General features: G+C 41.4%; 1 protein-coding gene across 5 annotated transcripts in view; it reads right to left on the reverse strand.

Moving 5' to 3' along the window:
• The window catches only part of BRAF (B-Raf proto-oncogene, serine/threonine kinase), a 150,391-nt gene extending 135,502 nt beyond the window's left edge, over nt 1–14,889 (reverse strand). For all 5 annotated transcript variants that reach the window (XM_080665983.1, XM_080665981.1, XM_080665982.1 and 2 more), the window contains exon 1: nt 14,614–14,889. In XM_080665983.1, the coding sequence (XP_080522109.1) occupies nt 14,614–14,739 (126 nt within the window). In that variant the 5' untranslated portion in view covers nt 14,740–14,889. The remainder of the gene's footprint in view (nt 1–14,613) is intronic.
• Between the last annotated feature and the right edge of the window lie 827 nt (nt 14,890–15,716).

Here is a 15,716-nt window from a genome sequence, read left to right on the forward strand (position 1 = left end):
GTGAAACTAGGTTCCATTTGACACTAAATTCTGACTTGTCTCATTAAGCAATAACTCCCATTTCTCCCCCTCCCAGACCTGGTAACCTCTATTCTACTTTCTATCTTTATGAATTTGCCTATTCTGATATTTTATGTAAGTGGAATCATATTTGTCCTGTTGTGTCTGGCTTATTTCACTTACCATGATGTTTTCAAGGCTTACCCATTTTTTAAAATATATTTTTACTGATTTCAGAGAGGAAGGGAAAGGGATAGAAACATCAATGATGAGAGAGAATCACTGATCAGCTGCCTCCTGCATGCCCTCCACTGGGGATCAAGCCTGCAATCTGGGCATGTGCCCTGACTGGGAATCGAACTCATCTCCTGGTTCATAGGTCGATGCTCAACCAGAGTCACACCAGTTGGGCAAGGCTTACCTAATTTGTATGATGTATGAGAACTTCATTCCTTTTATGACTGAAAACCAGTCCATTGTATGCATATACTGTATTTTTAAATATATTCATCTGTTGATAGGCACTTGGGTTTTTTCAACTTTGGGCTATCCTATATAATAAAGAGGTAATATACAAATTGACCCTCACTCCAACACACAAGATGGCCGCCTCCATGTGGTCAAAGATGGTCACCCCCACATGGACACAAGATGGCCATCACAAGATGCAGGGGAGGGCAGTTCTGGGCGATCAGGCCTGCAGGGGAGGGCGGTTAGGAATGACCAGGCTGGCAGAGGAGGGCAGTTGGGAGGGAACAAGGCCTGCAGGGGAGGACAGTTAGGGGCAACCAGGCCTGCAGGGGAGGGCAGTTGGGGGCGACCAGGCCTGCAGGGGAGGGCAGTTGGGGGGCACCAGGCCTGCAGGGGAGGACAGCTAGGGGCGACCAGGCTGGCAGGGGAGGGCAGTTAGGGGCGATCAGGCTGGCAAGGGAGGGAAGTTAGGGGTGACCGGGCCGGCAGGGGAGGGCAGTTAGGGGCAACCAGGCCTGCAGGGGAGGGCAGTTGGGGGCGACCAGGCCTGCAGGGGAGGGCAGTTGGGGGGCACCAGGCCTGCAGGGGAGGACAGCTAGGGGCGACCAGGCTGGCAGGGGAGGGCAGTTAGGGGCGATCAGGCTGGCAAGGGAGGGAAGTTAGGGGTGACCGGGCCGGCAGGGCAGTTGGAGGCGACCAGGCCTGCAGGGGAGGGCAGTTAGGGGCAACCAGGCCTGCAGGGGAGGGCAGTTGGGGGCGACAAGGCCAGCAGTGGAGGGCAGTTATGGGTGACTAGGCCGGCAGGAGAGGGCAGTTAGGGGCGACCAGGCTGGCAAGGGAGGGAAGTTAAGGGTGACCAGGCCGGCAGGGGAGGGCAGTTAGGGGCAATCAGGCCAGCAGGGGAGCAGTTAGGCGTCGATCCGGCTGGCAGGGGAGTGGTTAGGTGGTGATCAGGCTGGCAGGCAGAAGTGGTTACGGGCAATCAGGCAGGCACGCAGGCGAGTGGTTGGGAGCCAGCAGTCCTGGATTGTGAGAGGGATGTCTGCCCGTTTAGGATTGGGCCTAAACGGGCAGTCGGACATCCCTTGAGGGGTCCCAGATTGGAGAGGGTGCAGGTTGGGCTGAGGGACACCCTCCCCATGCACTAATTTCATGCACCGGGCCTCTAGTTGTGAATAATGCTGCAATGAACACTGCAGCATACAAGTATCTATTAAAGTCTCTTTTCTTTTTTTAAAAAAATATATTTTATTGATTTTTTACAGAGAGGAAGGGAGAGGGATAGAGAGACAGAAACATCAATGAGAGAGAAACATCGATTCAGCTGCCTCCTGCACACTCCCCACTGGGGATGTGCCCGCAACCAAGGTACATGCCCTTGACCGGAATCGAACCTGGGACCCTTCAGTCTGCAGGCCGACGCTCTATCCACTGAGCTAAACCAGTCAGGGCTAAAGTCTCTGTTTTCATTCTTTTGGATATATTCCTGAGAGTGGAATTGTTAGGTCATATGGTAATTCTATTTATTTAGATTTTAGATTCTATATATGTTTTTGAGGAACACTAAGAAAAAAATAATCTAATACAAAATTCACAATTAGATGCCAATTCATGCCCATTAAAATAGCTATCATTAAAAAAGTGTTGTTATGGATGAGGAGAAACTGGAATTCGCATGTATTGCTGGTAGGAATGTAAATGGAATGCTGGTAGGAAAACAGTTTGGTGGTTATTCTGATATATTTCACAACACAGATGGGCCTTGAAAACATTAAACTTAGTGAAATAAGCCAGACACAGAATGACAAATATTGTATGATTTCACTTACACGAGGTACCAAGAATAGACAAATCCATAAACACAGAAAGTGGAGTATAGAGATTACCAGGGGCTGGAAAAGGGAGAAAGAAGGAATTATTTTTCAATAGGTATAGTTTTTGTTGGGGATGTTGAAAAAATTTTGGATTTAGATAGTGATGATAGTATTACATTTTGAATATATTTAATGCCACTGAATTGTACACTTACGAATGGTTAAAATGATATTATGTTATGTATATTTTACCACAATATTTTAAAAACAAAAGAATTAAACATTAAATGATTCTGTGAGCCAATTAAAAAGTATTAATCAGGACTCAATGCAAAAAGAAAGAAAAAACATTTTAGATATTTCAAACCAGAAAAGCATTTAATACAAGGACTAAGACACTTATCATTCAAAATATGGAAGGATGGGGAATCAGGAGTAGCCACTAAACATTACAGAAGTAAAGGATACTCTGGAAGTCAGAGGTCCAAAAGCTGCTGGCACTACGGCCTCTAAAGATCCATGAAGCTGAAATTAAACACTGGAATGCTCAGTCCAGTCACCTCAACTGCTTCCACTCACTAAGATCTTACAACTTAGCTAACCAGCCAAAAGGCAGTAAAAAGAAAGCTTCCCTGGTCCTTTGGTCTTCCAAATTGTGGGAATTCATCTAACTGATAAAACCTAAACTGTATCTACCTTTGATGGAAGGGACAATCAGGAAATATACTATATTTCATCATTTATGAGATGATAACATATTTTAAAAAGTGAAAATTGAAATGCATTTTATAATCAATAGTATATGATGGTTAACTGGCAATATTTTATTTTAGAAATACAAACAGAAATAATGGTGAATCTTAGAATCACATCTTAAATTTAATGAAACAATAATTTTAACTTCCTAAACTAAAAAAGCTCTTCAAATAAAAACATATTCTCATGTTATCTTCTAAAAGCTTTATATTTTTGCATTTCATACCCAGGCATTTAATCTACCCAGAATTTGTGAATATTGTGGGATAAAAATCCAAATTAATTTTTCCTAAATTTTCCAGCACCATTTATTGAAAAGAGCATTCTTTTCTAATTTCTAGCATGTATCTTATCATACATAAAGTAACCTACCCACTATAGGTTTTCTTCTTTCCCATCCATCACTAGACTACTGATGACAGTGTCATAATTACATTGTAATGAGTCTTAATAAGTGGTAAAATATGTCCTCCCATACTGTATTCTTTGGGAGTGGTCTTGGCTACACTAGCCCTTTACTGATTTTCCACAGAATTTTATTTTATTTTATTTTATTTTATTTTATTTTATTTTATTTTATTTGCGAGTATACTTTTTTATTTTTTAAAAATTTAATAAATCTTTATTTTTCAGATTATTACAATTGTTTCTCCTTTCCCCCCCCCCCACCCCCCCCATAGCTCCCCTCCACCCGGTTCCCACCCCACCCTCTGCCCTTACCTCCCCCCCACTGTCCTCATCCATAGGTGTACGATTTTTGTCCAGTCTCTTCCTGCACCCCCCCATACACCTTCCCCCTGAGAATTATGTCCACTCCCTTTCTATGCCCTGATTCTATTATATTCACCAATTTATTCTGTTCCTCAGGTTTTTAATTCACTTGATTTTTAGGTTCACTTGTTGATAGATATGTATTTGTTGTTCATAATTTTTATCTTTACTTTTTTCTTCTTCCTCTTCTTAAAGAATACCTTTCAGCATTTCATATAATACTGGTTTGGTGGTGATGAACTCCTTTAGCTTTTTCTTATCTGTGAAGCTCTTTATCTGACCTTCAATTCTGAATGATAACTTTGCTGGGTAGAGTAATCTTGGTTGTAGGTTCTTGCTATTCATCACTTTGAATATTTCTTGCCACTCCCATCTGGCCTGCATAGTTTCTGTTGAGAAATCAGCTGACAATCGTATGGGTGCTCCCTTGTAGGTAATTAACTGTTTTTCTCTTGCTGCTTTTAATATTCTCTTTGTCTTTTGCCCTTGGCATTTTAATGATGATGTGTCTTGGTGTGGTCCTCTTTGGATTCCTTTTGTTTGGGGTTCTGTGCACTTCCTGGACTTGTAAGTCTATTTCTTTCACCAGGTGGGGGAAGTTTGCAGTCATTATTTCTTCAAATAGGTTTTCAGTATCTTGCTCTCTCTCTTCTTCTGGCACACCCATAATTCTGATGTTGGTACACTTGAAGTTGTCCCAGAGGCTTCTTACACTATCTTCAAATTTTTGGATTCTTTTTTCTTTTTGCTTTTCTGGTTGTTTTTTGCTTCTTTGTTTTTCAAATCTTTGACTTGATTCTTGCATTCCTCTAGTCTGCTGTTGGGTCTCTGTATAATATTTTTTATTTCAGTCAGTGTATGTTTAATTTCTAGTTGGTCCTTTTTCATATCTTCGAGGGTCTCGCTAAATTTATTGGCCTTTTCTAGAATATTCTTGAAAACCCTTATAACCGTGGTTTTGAATTCTATATCCAGTCGTTTGTTTTCCTCCATTTTTTTCATTTGTGATCTGTTTCTTTGTCTCCGCATTTTCGCTGCTTCCCTGAGTTGGTAGGGTAGCTTTGTGTGCTATGTTTCCTATATGGCCCAGTGGGTCGGCCTCCCCAGTTAACCTAAGGTGGACACTCTTGGTGCACCCCTTTGTGGACTGTGTGTACAGCCTTGTTGTAGTTAAGTCTTGATTGTTGTTGGTATCACCGGGAGGAATTGACCTCCAGGCCAGTTGGCTGTGAGGATCAGCTGTGTCCACACTAGGAGAAGTTCGGTGCTGGAGACAGCCTTATAGGATTAGACTAGCAAAACTGCAAAAGCCTCTGTGCTCAGCTTGGATGGGGCAGAGTCTCGGGGCACAGTCTCAGGGCAGAGCAGACAGTCTTGGCTTCCCGTCAGCCCTGCCCTTGCGCGCGCGCCTCTAGACCTCTGCCTTCCGTGACTCCGCTGAGTTTCCGCCTGACAGTCCAGATTCCCCCTGTAAGAACGTGGGTCCCCAGGGGCTCACCCGGAACTGGTGTTCAGTGCAGTTGGAGCTAGGGTTCAGTGCAGTCAGCAGCTTCCGACTCCCTTCTGCTAGGGAATGCCTGCGGCAGCCTCCTCATTCAGCTTTCTCTGCGAGCACTCACGCGCGTGCGTGCCTCCAGACCCGCCGCGGCTCCCCCGGGTCTCCGAGTCTCTGTGTGCCTTTCTCTCTACCTGACAGTCCAGACTCCCCCTGTATGAGCCTGGGTCCACGGGGTTTCACCCAGAACTGGGTTTCAGTGCAGTTGGGGGCTTCCTTGCCCCTCCCGCCAGAGAAAGTCAGCCAGGCACTCAGTCGCCCTTCCTCTCTGCGCGTGTCTCCATACCTTAGCCCTCCTTTGCTGCTCCTCTGATTCTCCGTGAGCTTTCCTCTTTCCTTCTAGTTGTAGAATTTCCACTCAGCCAGCCTTCCTGTGGTTCTGGATGATGTACGTTCTGTCTTTTAGTTGTAGTTTTGAAATTGTTGTGTGAGGCAGGAGTTTAGGTGCTTACCTATGCCGCCATCTTGGTTTCTCCCACAGAATTTTAAAATTAGTTTTTAAGTTCCACCAAAACAAAACAAGACAAACAAACAAAAAAACCCTTACTAAGGTTTAGATTGGGATTGTATTAAATATATAAATCCCTTTGGGGAGAGTAATATCTATACAATATCGTCTATCAATCCATGTACATGGTATTTTGATTGAATTATTAGGACTTGTATAATTCATTTCAATAAGGCTTTTAGAAATCTTAGATCATTTTTTATTTTATTATTATTTTTTAAATATATTTTTATTGATTTCAGAGAGAAAGGGAGAGGGAAAGTCAGAAGCATCAACGATGAGAGAATCATTGGTCGGTTTCCTCCCGCACGCCCCCGACTGGGGATCAAGCCCGCAACCAGGGCATGTGCCCTTGACCGGAATCGAATCCAGGACCCTTGAGTCCACAGGCAAGACTCTATCCACTGAGCCAAACCAGCCAGGGCCTAGGTCATTTTTTAGACCTATTCCTGGGTACAGCATGTTTTATGCTATTGTGAAATGTACTGTTTTAGATTTTCCTTCCTGTCTGCTGTTAGAACATAGTTTCTTGTGCAACTCATTGTTTATAAGTTGTAGATATTTAAAAATTTTTTAAATACACAATTATATAGTCTATGAATGATGATAGTCTTATTTCTCCCTTTCCAATTCTTGTTTTTATTTATTTATTTATTTTAAATCCTCAATCGAGGATATTTTTCCATTGAATTTTAAAAATAGGGAGAGGGAAAGACAGAGAGAAATATCGATGTGAGAGAAACACATCAATTGGTTGCCTCCTGCGTGCCCCAACCAGGGCCCGGGCCAGGGAGGAGCCTGCAACCAAGGTACATGCCCTTGACTGGAATGAAACCCAAGACCCTTCAGTCTGCAGGCTGATGATCTATCCAATGAGCCAAATCAGCTAGGGCCAATTCTTATGTTTTTAAATTTTCTTTTTCTTAACTCAGTGAAGGTCAGGACCTCTACTACAACTTTAACTAGAAGCAGTTTTAATGAACAACCTTATTTCTCCCAATCTCAGAGGGATAGCTTTCAATATTTCAACAGTAGTAATTATAAAACTTGATTTAAAAAAAATAGATGCTCCTTATCACATCTGATTTGCTTTGGGTTTTATGCTGAATTTTATCAAGCACCATTTACAACTATTCAACGGATCATATGTCTCTTCTCTAACCTGTTGAGATGGCAACACATACAGTAGTCTCCCCTTATCCGTGGCTTCAGTTACCCGTGGTAAACTGCAATCCTAAAATATTAAATGAAAAATTCCAGAAATAAACCATTCATAAGTTTTAAGTTGAGTGCTGATCTGATAATGATGAAACCTCACACCATCCTCTCTGTCCAGGGCAGGACGTGAATCCTTTGTCCAGTGTACCCATGCTGTATATACGTTCTTCGCTACTCAGTCACTTACTAGCCATCTTGGTTAACAAATTCACTGTTGTGGTTTGGTAGTGCTGTGTTCAAGAAAGCTTTATTTTACTTAATTATGGGCCCAAAGTGCAAAAGCAGTGATGCTGGCAATTCGAATATGCCTAAGAGAAGCTGTAAAGTGCTTCCTTTAAGTGAAAATATATGTATGCCTAGAAAAAAAAATACTGCCCTGGCCAGTGTTTCCCAGTGGTTAGCAGGGGTGGGCAAACTTTTTGACTCGAGGGCCACAATGGGTTCTTAAACTGGACCGGAGGGCCGGAACAAAAGCATGGATGGAGTGTTTGTGTGAACTAATATAAATTCAAAGTAAAGGAGCGAAGGGGAGAGCAAGAGAACCGGATAGAACAGCCGGATCCGGCCCGTGGGCCGTAGTTTGCCCACGGCTGGGTTAGAGTATTGGCCCACACACCAAAGGATCTCTCTAGGGTTCAATTCCCTGTCAAGGGCATGTGCCTGGGCTGAAGGCTCAATCCCCAGCCCTGGTCAGGGTGCATGGGGGAGGCAACCAATCAATGTGTTTGTTTCTCTCACATTGCTGTCTGTCTGTCTGTCTGTCTGTCTGTCACTCTGTCTCTCTCCCGCCCTCCCTCCCTCCCTCCCTCCCTCCCTTTCCCCTCTCTCCCACTCTCTCTTAAAAAAAAAAAAAAAATCAATGGAAAAAAAATCCTCAGGTGAGGATTGATAAAAAGAAAAAAAATTAAAAATACTATATATAGGGTTCAGTACTATCCTCAGTTTCAAGCATCCACTGGGGTTCTTAGAATATATCCCCTTAAGATAAGGGGTACTACTGTACATATAGAGACTTTAAGTGCCAAACTCAGTAGTAGAAAAATCATCTGCGATAGAGAGTTATGAAAAAGTTGTACTGAATTAAATTCTCACGCATAGTAAAACTTAACTTGAGATTGTGTAACTTACTGTTAATATGAGAAGAACAGTAATGGGTGGAATATTTTAAACATATAAAGCAAGCATATAAAAACTAAGAAGAAATGAACACTTTCAGTTGTTGGAGAACAGGAATGTAAGGATTATACTGAATCATAATCTCTTTCCTACCTGAAGTTCTGACACTATTCCCATAGAAATAGTTATATGATGTGTAAAAAAGCAATTTTGAGTTATTTAAGAATAATTGACAATAGCACTTTATCTTTAATAGTAAAAAAGGTATAAAGGCAATAATTGGTATTTACGGAAAAGATAGCATGTTTTTATAATGAGAATTAAATTTACACATAAGAAATCATGCTAATCTCTCTTTAAAAAATAATCATACCTACTTAAGACTCTTTCCCCCCCTCCGCGGCCGAATCTACAGAGAGATTTCTAAGTAGAAAATATAAACTTTAAAACAGAGGAAAAGGACCCAAGTTGACAATACAAAAATATAGGTTCTAATAACTAGTATTTACAATGTAGTTGAAGCTATTAATTCCCTTTAACTTTTAAAGTACATCTATAAGCCCAAACAGAAATTTACTTTGCAAAAGAAGTGTAGAAAATACAGTTTAAAAGTCCTAGGTCAATGGAGGAAGAACCCCTAGTGGTATTTTAAACTTTCAAAATACTCAAAGCTAAGTGACTAATTCAAAGCATCCTAAAAATAGAAAGTCAATTTTTTCTGGTGTTATTAATTTAAAGGTTATAGATTTCGTGCAAGAAAAAAAATATGAAACAAGAGTAGAGTATTTCTCCATTTAAACGCAATTAAAGCATCTTTTACAATAAGGAGATGAATACTTAAACACATACACACATTAATTTTGGAACAACAGTTGAAAATAGACTGCCAAAATGTTACGTTTCCCTCTCCCTGGAAATGCAGTTTCAAAATTAGCAAGGTAGCCAAATACAACTGGAATAAAACTCCTTACAACATGAACAGAAGCCTGGACACTGTCTACTTCCCAATTGTCACATGACCCTGTACTGATCAGGTATTTGAGACTCATGCTCTATGAACAAATTTCCTGATTTTTTGTTTTTCAATCCTTAAGTGAAAATCATGATCAGAGCTTCTGAAGATATAAAGTTAATTGAGTTCAGAGTGATTTTTATATTCTGTATCGAGGGCTTTCCCAGGATCCAGAAAGGAATGTAATGTTACTGGGCATCAATTTCTCTTTCTATATGTGTAGTATTAATATGGGAAGGAACAAGAATAATAGTTTTTTAAACCCAAGAGAAAACATGGAAACAAAAATAATCTCAGAGGGTAGAGGGGAGAGAAAAATAATTGCTTAATATTAGGGTGGAAGTTAGATTAAGAGTTTTTTCTGAATACCATACTAATTATGTATGACAGTAAATTAGATTGGTAGGCAAAAGAAACTGAAAAAGAAAAACTATCTCCCAGAATGTCAATTCTCCACCAAATATTTAAGGAAGAAATGGAACAAATGAGGCTAACTTTTTGGTTCTTATAGTATTAACATTAACATTAATCTATAATGTTTCACCTAAAAATAAACTAAAAAAAACAAAATACCCAAAAAACAGAAAGCTTCTAAACAGGCTCACCTATTTTGAATTCAGAAATTCTATAACTATTGCTAATCCTGACTTTACAAGTAAAATAGACAAAGAGACTGAGTAAAGGACTTGAAACAATTCAACTTCAGAGGAATACAAAATCCAGTAAAGTTTATTTTAATGGCAATTTGAAGCAGAAATATAGGAAGCATGGGAACATAGGTGGATTTCATAAAACAAGGGGATTGTGACAAAAAATGCTAAGTTCTCAGCTAAATTAATATCAAGATGTCAAAGGACACAAAATGCACTTTTGCAATTCTAAAGGAGTAAACAAACAACTTTATGATTGGAGGAAAAGGTACAAGGTAAGCATAGTCTTAGAAAATGCTTTAAAAACAAAACAAAACAAAACAAAACAAAACAAAACAATGTAACCTGTCCTTCCTTCTCTTCCCCATTACTCAGAGAATATAGGTTTCCAGTTGTTATGATGGAATCCTAATTAATCCTAATCAGGAAAGCAAGGAACAGGGAATTAAAAAAAGTCAGACTTCTGTAGCCTGTTATCCTAGCATAATTTTTCTGGCCTATTATCCAAATACAACTAAATCAAGTTTGCTCTCTGGTTTACTACATTCAGGGATTCAAGCACCCACCACAATGTTCCTTTCTTACCTGTTTACTAACAATCAATTCCTTTAATATCCAGCATATACAGTGAGTGATATCAGAAGAGGTGAGTGGATGCCTAAAGGAGGGAGCTCATTAAATGAGAGAGAAAGAGTAAAGAAAGGGAACACAAGAAATACCAAAACACACAGTTATTTTACGGTTTTGCCTAACAGGCATGTTTTGTCCACCTTAAAATATATCCAGACAAGTATTAACAGCAATAGCCAGAAGTGCAGAAGCACATACCTTAGTGGGACTTACATTTATTAAGAGTATGATGTAATCCACCCAGGTTTGCCTGGTTCATAAAAATGTGTTTTAACACAGTGGGCCTCATTATAAAAGGAGAGTCTATCCCAGAATACTGCTTAGTCGATGCATTATTATAATTACACAGCTTAACTAAGATCATCAATAAGAGATCTTAAAAACAATACAATTTTAATTGTAACCTGATTGTAAGATGCTCCCTTCTACAGATGCACAGCACAAAAACAGTTAATAAATACCATACCCAGTTACAATGCATTTTTCAATGTATTTAATATACCATATGGTCATACTCTCCCATCTTATACCATATGGTCATAGAAAGTAGTATCAGGGGAATATAAGTGGTCAGAAGTAAATGTTTAATGCCAAAAGTATAAGCACATTCATTGGATAAATATTTAGTAAGCGTCTGTCACTTACCAGAATATTCTATTTTGAGCATCTCCAAATACTTACAAATATAGGACATGCAATTTGTTCAATTCCCAACATAATTTTATGTTTAAGATGTTTGATAACAAGAGTAAAAAAAGTAGAAACAACCTAATGTCAAAAAATATGTATAGTTTAAAAACTGCAGTATATCTAATGACAGGTAAAATATTTTGCTATCTAGTTAAGTTAAAAATATTACAAAACCACATACGCTGTATTGTATTATCTATAACAATAAAAGCGTAATATGCTAATTAAACCAGACAGCTGAACGACCTTCCACAGCTGCCACCGTGGCTGCGAGGGCCGAGGGCAGTCTTCACGCTGCGAGGGCCCAGCCCCTTGCACGAATTTCGTGCATTGGGCCTCTAGTAAAAGCGTAAGAACAGTATATGGATATACGTACATCAAAATGTTTATATAATTATATCTTAGTGGCAAGATAACAGATGATTTTGTTTACTTTTTGTACTTAGAGCTGATTTTTCAATAATGAATGTGCTTTCTCTCCATAATTAGAAACGTTTTAGTGCAGCTGAAATTTCTGTGAGAAACATTTTTTTGAAAACATATTTCACTGTCAGGTAAGGTAAATCTTTAGAATAAAGCATGTCATTTTACACAAGCACAATTTTTCACTTATTTCCATGCACGTGGCAATTAGAAGATATCTCTTTAAGTGAATATAAAGAAGACAGTTCAAAAGACCATAGTACATTTCAGCTTCCGCTGCATTAATACCAACTTCAAATTTAAAATTATTGCTTGGAAAAATTTATTCTACCACCATGATATTGAAATTTATATTAAAAAAAGACCCATTTTTAATAACGTATACCTCCCCCCGTCAAATACATTTATTATCAGCTCCTATAAAAAGTATAAAGGAAAAACTACTATTCATTACTAAACATTAAAACCTAGGTGAAAGAGGCAGAGAGAAACACTTTCAACTAATTAAAATTAGTTATTCTACTTATTTATGCATTCATTGGTTGTTTCTTGTATGTGCCGTGACTGGGGATCAAACCCAAACGTTGGCACATCTGGATGATGCTCTAACCAACTGAGTTATCTGGTCAGGGCCACAAATTAAAAATTTGTTCAAATACCCTTAAGATTTCAGGAAATATGAATATGCTTTCCAATTATTGGCAATTTAAACTTAAATCCAACTGGCCTAGAGGTACTCAAGCATTGATTCAGGAGAATTGCCTAGGAAGTGTGCAAATGCAGAAACTCATGCCCTACCTTTCACCTAATCAGAATCTTCAGAGGGTAGAGTTCAAACAATCTGGCCCATTCAAATAAGATAACAGAGATTCTACTTTACAAACACCTTCTCTATATCGTTGCAAACTGTTCTAATAACTCTGAAACAAAATTCTCAGTAAACAATATTATAATCAGAAAATTACAATTTCATGAGCCATACACACTAATTTATCTATTCTTCTAGATACAATTTAACAAAACCATACGTCATCTATAGAGTAAAGCAAGCCTAGAGGCACCTGTGCCTGGTAAGACAAAGGCATATCCGATTCATGGAAAAAATAGACAGCAGATGTGACCCCTAGTATTTATCCATTAAAAACAATGTATCCTAAAAATAAATTTCCATGTCAACGGAACAAAGCTGTTTATAAATAAGAAGGAATGTGGAGGTGTGGGGAAGACAAGAGGAAGCTTCAGCAAGTTAAGTACCAAAAGCCAGGAAACAAGGCAAAATGAATGGCAATTGGGGACAGGGAAAACAGAATAAACTAGTAAATGGAAGAAGGGAAGAGTACTATCCTTAGAATCCAAGAGGAAACCAGGCTGAGCAAAAATGCAAACTGTAAAGTGGAAAATGGTGTAATTTTGTTAAGAAAGAAGAAAATAGAAGAAAATTTAGAGTAGATCAAAAGATGGTACAGAACATCATGTGCATAGATGGAGGTGGTCTAAGAGGATGAAAAACAAAATTGTGAACAAACCGGTACTAATTAGAGCAAGCACAGCAAATGAATTTACAAAGTAAAGATGATGAAGCAGGAAAAAGAATTGCATAAACAGAAGAAAGAATGAAACGTTATGAGAATTGGGAAACAAAATGTAACTAGCAGGAAGGAAAGAACTTTGAGCACAGTCAACAGCATAAGTCATGCTACATGCTATCTAATCAAGAATTGTAAAGCGCAGTTGTTATACCATATATTATCTCATTATTTGTAAAGTATAATGAAGTGTGTTATTTTATGTAATAAAATGCCAAATATGAAATATGATTTTATGTAATAAAAAACGCAATGTAAATAAACTCATTTGACAAGGTGATAAGAAGCTGAATAATGCAAAAAAAGAAAAAAGAAACAGGGTGAGAGAAGCAACGGCTAAAAAGCAAAAAGTGAAAGAAAAAAACTGGGACAGAAGAAAGGACAACAGAAGGAAGGCAATCAAACCTATTTTTTAAAAACCGGTAGGAATCAATAGAGAGGTGTGAATGGACAATGGAAGAACCACCAAAAAGTGCCGGTAGTGCAAGTGAAACCTGATGGAATCTTGACAGCTTCAGGATTCAGAAAGTAAGTAGCTCCAAAGCGTTCAGAAGGATTTGTGAAGCTAACAATGGATAACAATGTCGGGGAGCTGTGGAATGAAATCAAGGGCCTCAAAAGGACTAGGGGAAAGAGAAGAGCAAAAAGTGGTCTTAAGTAGGAGCTGAGGTCAGAAGGCAGGCGGGCCGGCAGATAGGGATGGGATGCGGGAGCACCGATCTACATTCGGAACGCAGGGTCCTGAGACCGGGATGAAAGGGGGAGTGGAAAGTGGGGTTGAGGTTTGAAAAAGTACAGAGTAAAGCAAAACCAGCCGCTGGGTAAAGCAGGTGAAGAGAAATCCCCCCAAAAGTAGAGAAGTAGAAGGGAGGACAGCGGCCTGAAAAAGGGGGACAGTCAGGGAGAGCAGAGAGGGAAGGATGCGCCCCATCATCCCCATGACCATGTCATCATTACAGACACCACAGTAACTGGGGCTGGACGCCCGGCCCGGCTCCTAGACCACATCTTCCACCGGGATGCCGCCGCCTCCCGCCGCCCCCCACCCGAAATAACGAAAACATCTCAGAGATGCAAGCCTGGCTACCTCCAGCCAGCCGTGACCTAGGACCAACCCTGAGACTCGCCCCCTACTGATAACCTCCTGCTCCACCACGGTTCACGAACCCCCCAAGCGGGGGTGCGGGCCAGGGAAACCCCCCGGGCCATTGTGTGTGTTTACGTAGCGAGGAGCTGAATGACGGAGAGGGACTGGGGGGGGGGGGGGAGGTGGGGATACCCACCTCCCATCCGCAGAGCACCAAGGAGAGGGTGGCTGAGGGCACCAGAGCCCCCAGCACCACCTCTTCCCCCCAAATAAACACCCGCCGGCCGAGTCGAGACGGGAAGGGTGCAGGGGGCGCCGGCACTCACCTCCTCGGGGATGGCGGGGTCCGCAGCCGAAGAGGCCGCGGCGCCGGCGCCGGCCTCGGGCTCCATGTCCCCGTTGAACAGAGCCTGGCCCTGCTCCGCGCCGCCGTCGCCGCTCAGCGCCGCCATCTTATAACCGAGAGCCGGGGCTCGAGCGACCGCTGCTGGGCGGGGAGGGGGAAGGGAGGCGGAGGGCGGGGGGGAGGCGGAGGCGGGGGGCGGCGGGGGCGACGGCCGGGCGGCGCCGGCGGCGGGCGGGCGCTGGGCCACCTCAGGAACCGGCCCGCGGCCCCCAACGCAGCCGAGCCTGAGGGGATTGGGGGAAGGACGCTAGGCGGGGGGCGGGGGAAAGGGGCGGGGACCACTAGAAGTCGCCGCGGCAATGGCGTCACCCGTACATCACGGTCGTTACGTCATCCTGGGTACGTGACGTAATCCTAGGAGCGCCCTCGCGCCCTCGCCTGGGGAGGCTTCCTTCGCGTCCTGCCCACCGCGGCGCTCAGCGGTTTCTTTCCTTCCGCCGTTTCCATGGCTTCGGTTTCCTACTCGAGTCTCTTCTCGGTCCTAAGCCTGTTCCGTAACGTAGGACTCCCTAGCTGAGTTCGAGGAGAAGTTGAAATCCTAGAGGGAGGAGGACGGGGAAGCCCATACTACTGTTATTTCCTGTACAACGAACGCCTCTGTCACAAAAATAAGACGTGAAACCCCGAGGTTGAAACAGCCGGGTAGAATTTGACAGAAACATATTGAGGAACAGCCAACTTATCAGAATGATGCGTGTATCCTCTTTATGAACGGATTTGGCCTGTGAAAGTGAATCTAAATGGAAGTCCGAAAGGTGTTTGGCTTGTTGTTTCCATCTTTGGGGAATAAAATGTTTCCTTTTAGAATATTTTTCGTTTTCCAGGTTCACTCATTTAACAAATGTCGGTGATGGAGCGCTTTTCAAGTGCTAGGGCTTGCACCAGGCACAGAATATTCTAGACATCTGAAACATCAAAACTTTGATCATGTTTGTTTTGAAGAAAACCATTTAAAATATGTTAAATACCGTTGTGCTTTTTATAACAGAACATTCCAAGGCATTCTCTGTGCAAAATATGCAT

The sequence above is a fragment of the Plecotus auritus genome (genome assembly GCF_963455305.1).
Source record: "Plecotus auritus genome assembly, chromosome: 4".
Taxonomy (NCBI): Eukaryota; Metazoa; Chordata; class Mammalia; order Chiroptera; family Vespertilionidae; genus Plecotus; species Plecotus auritus.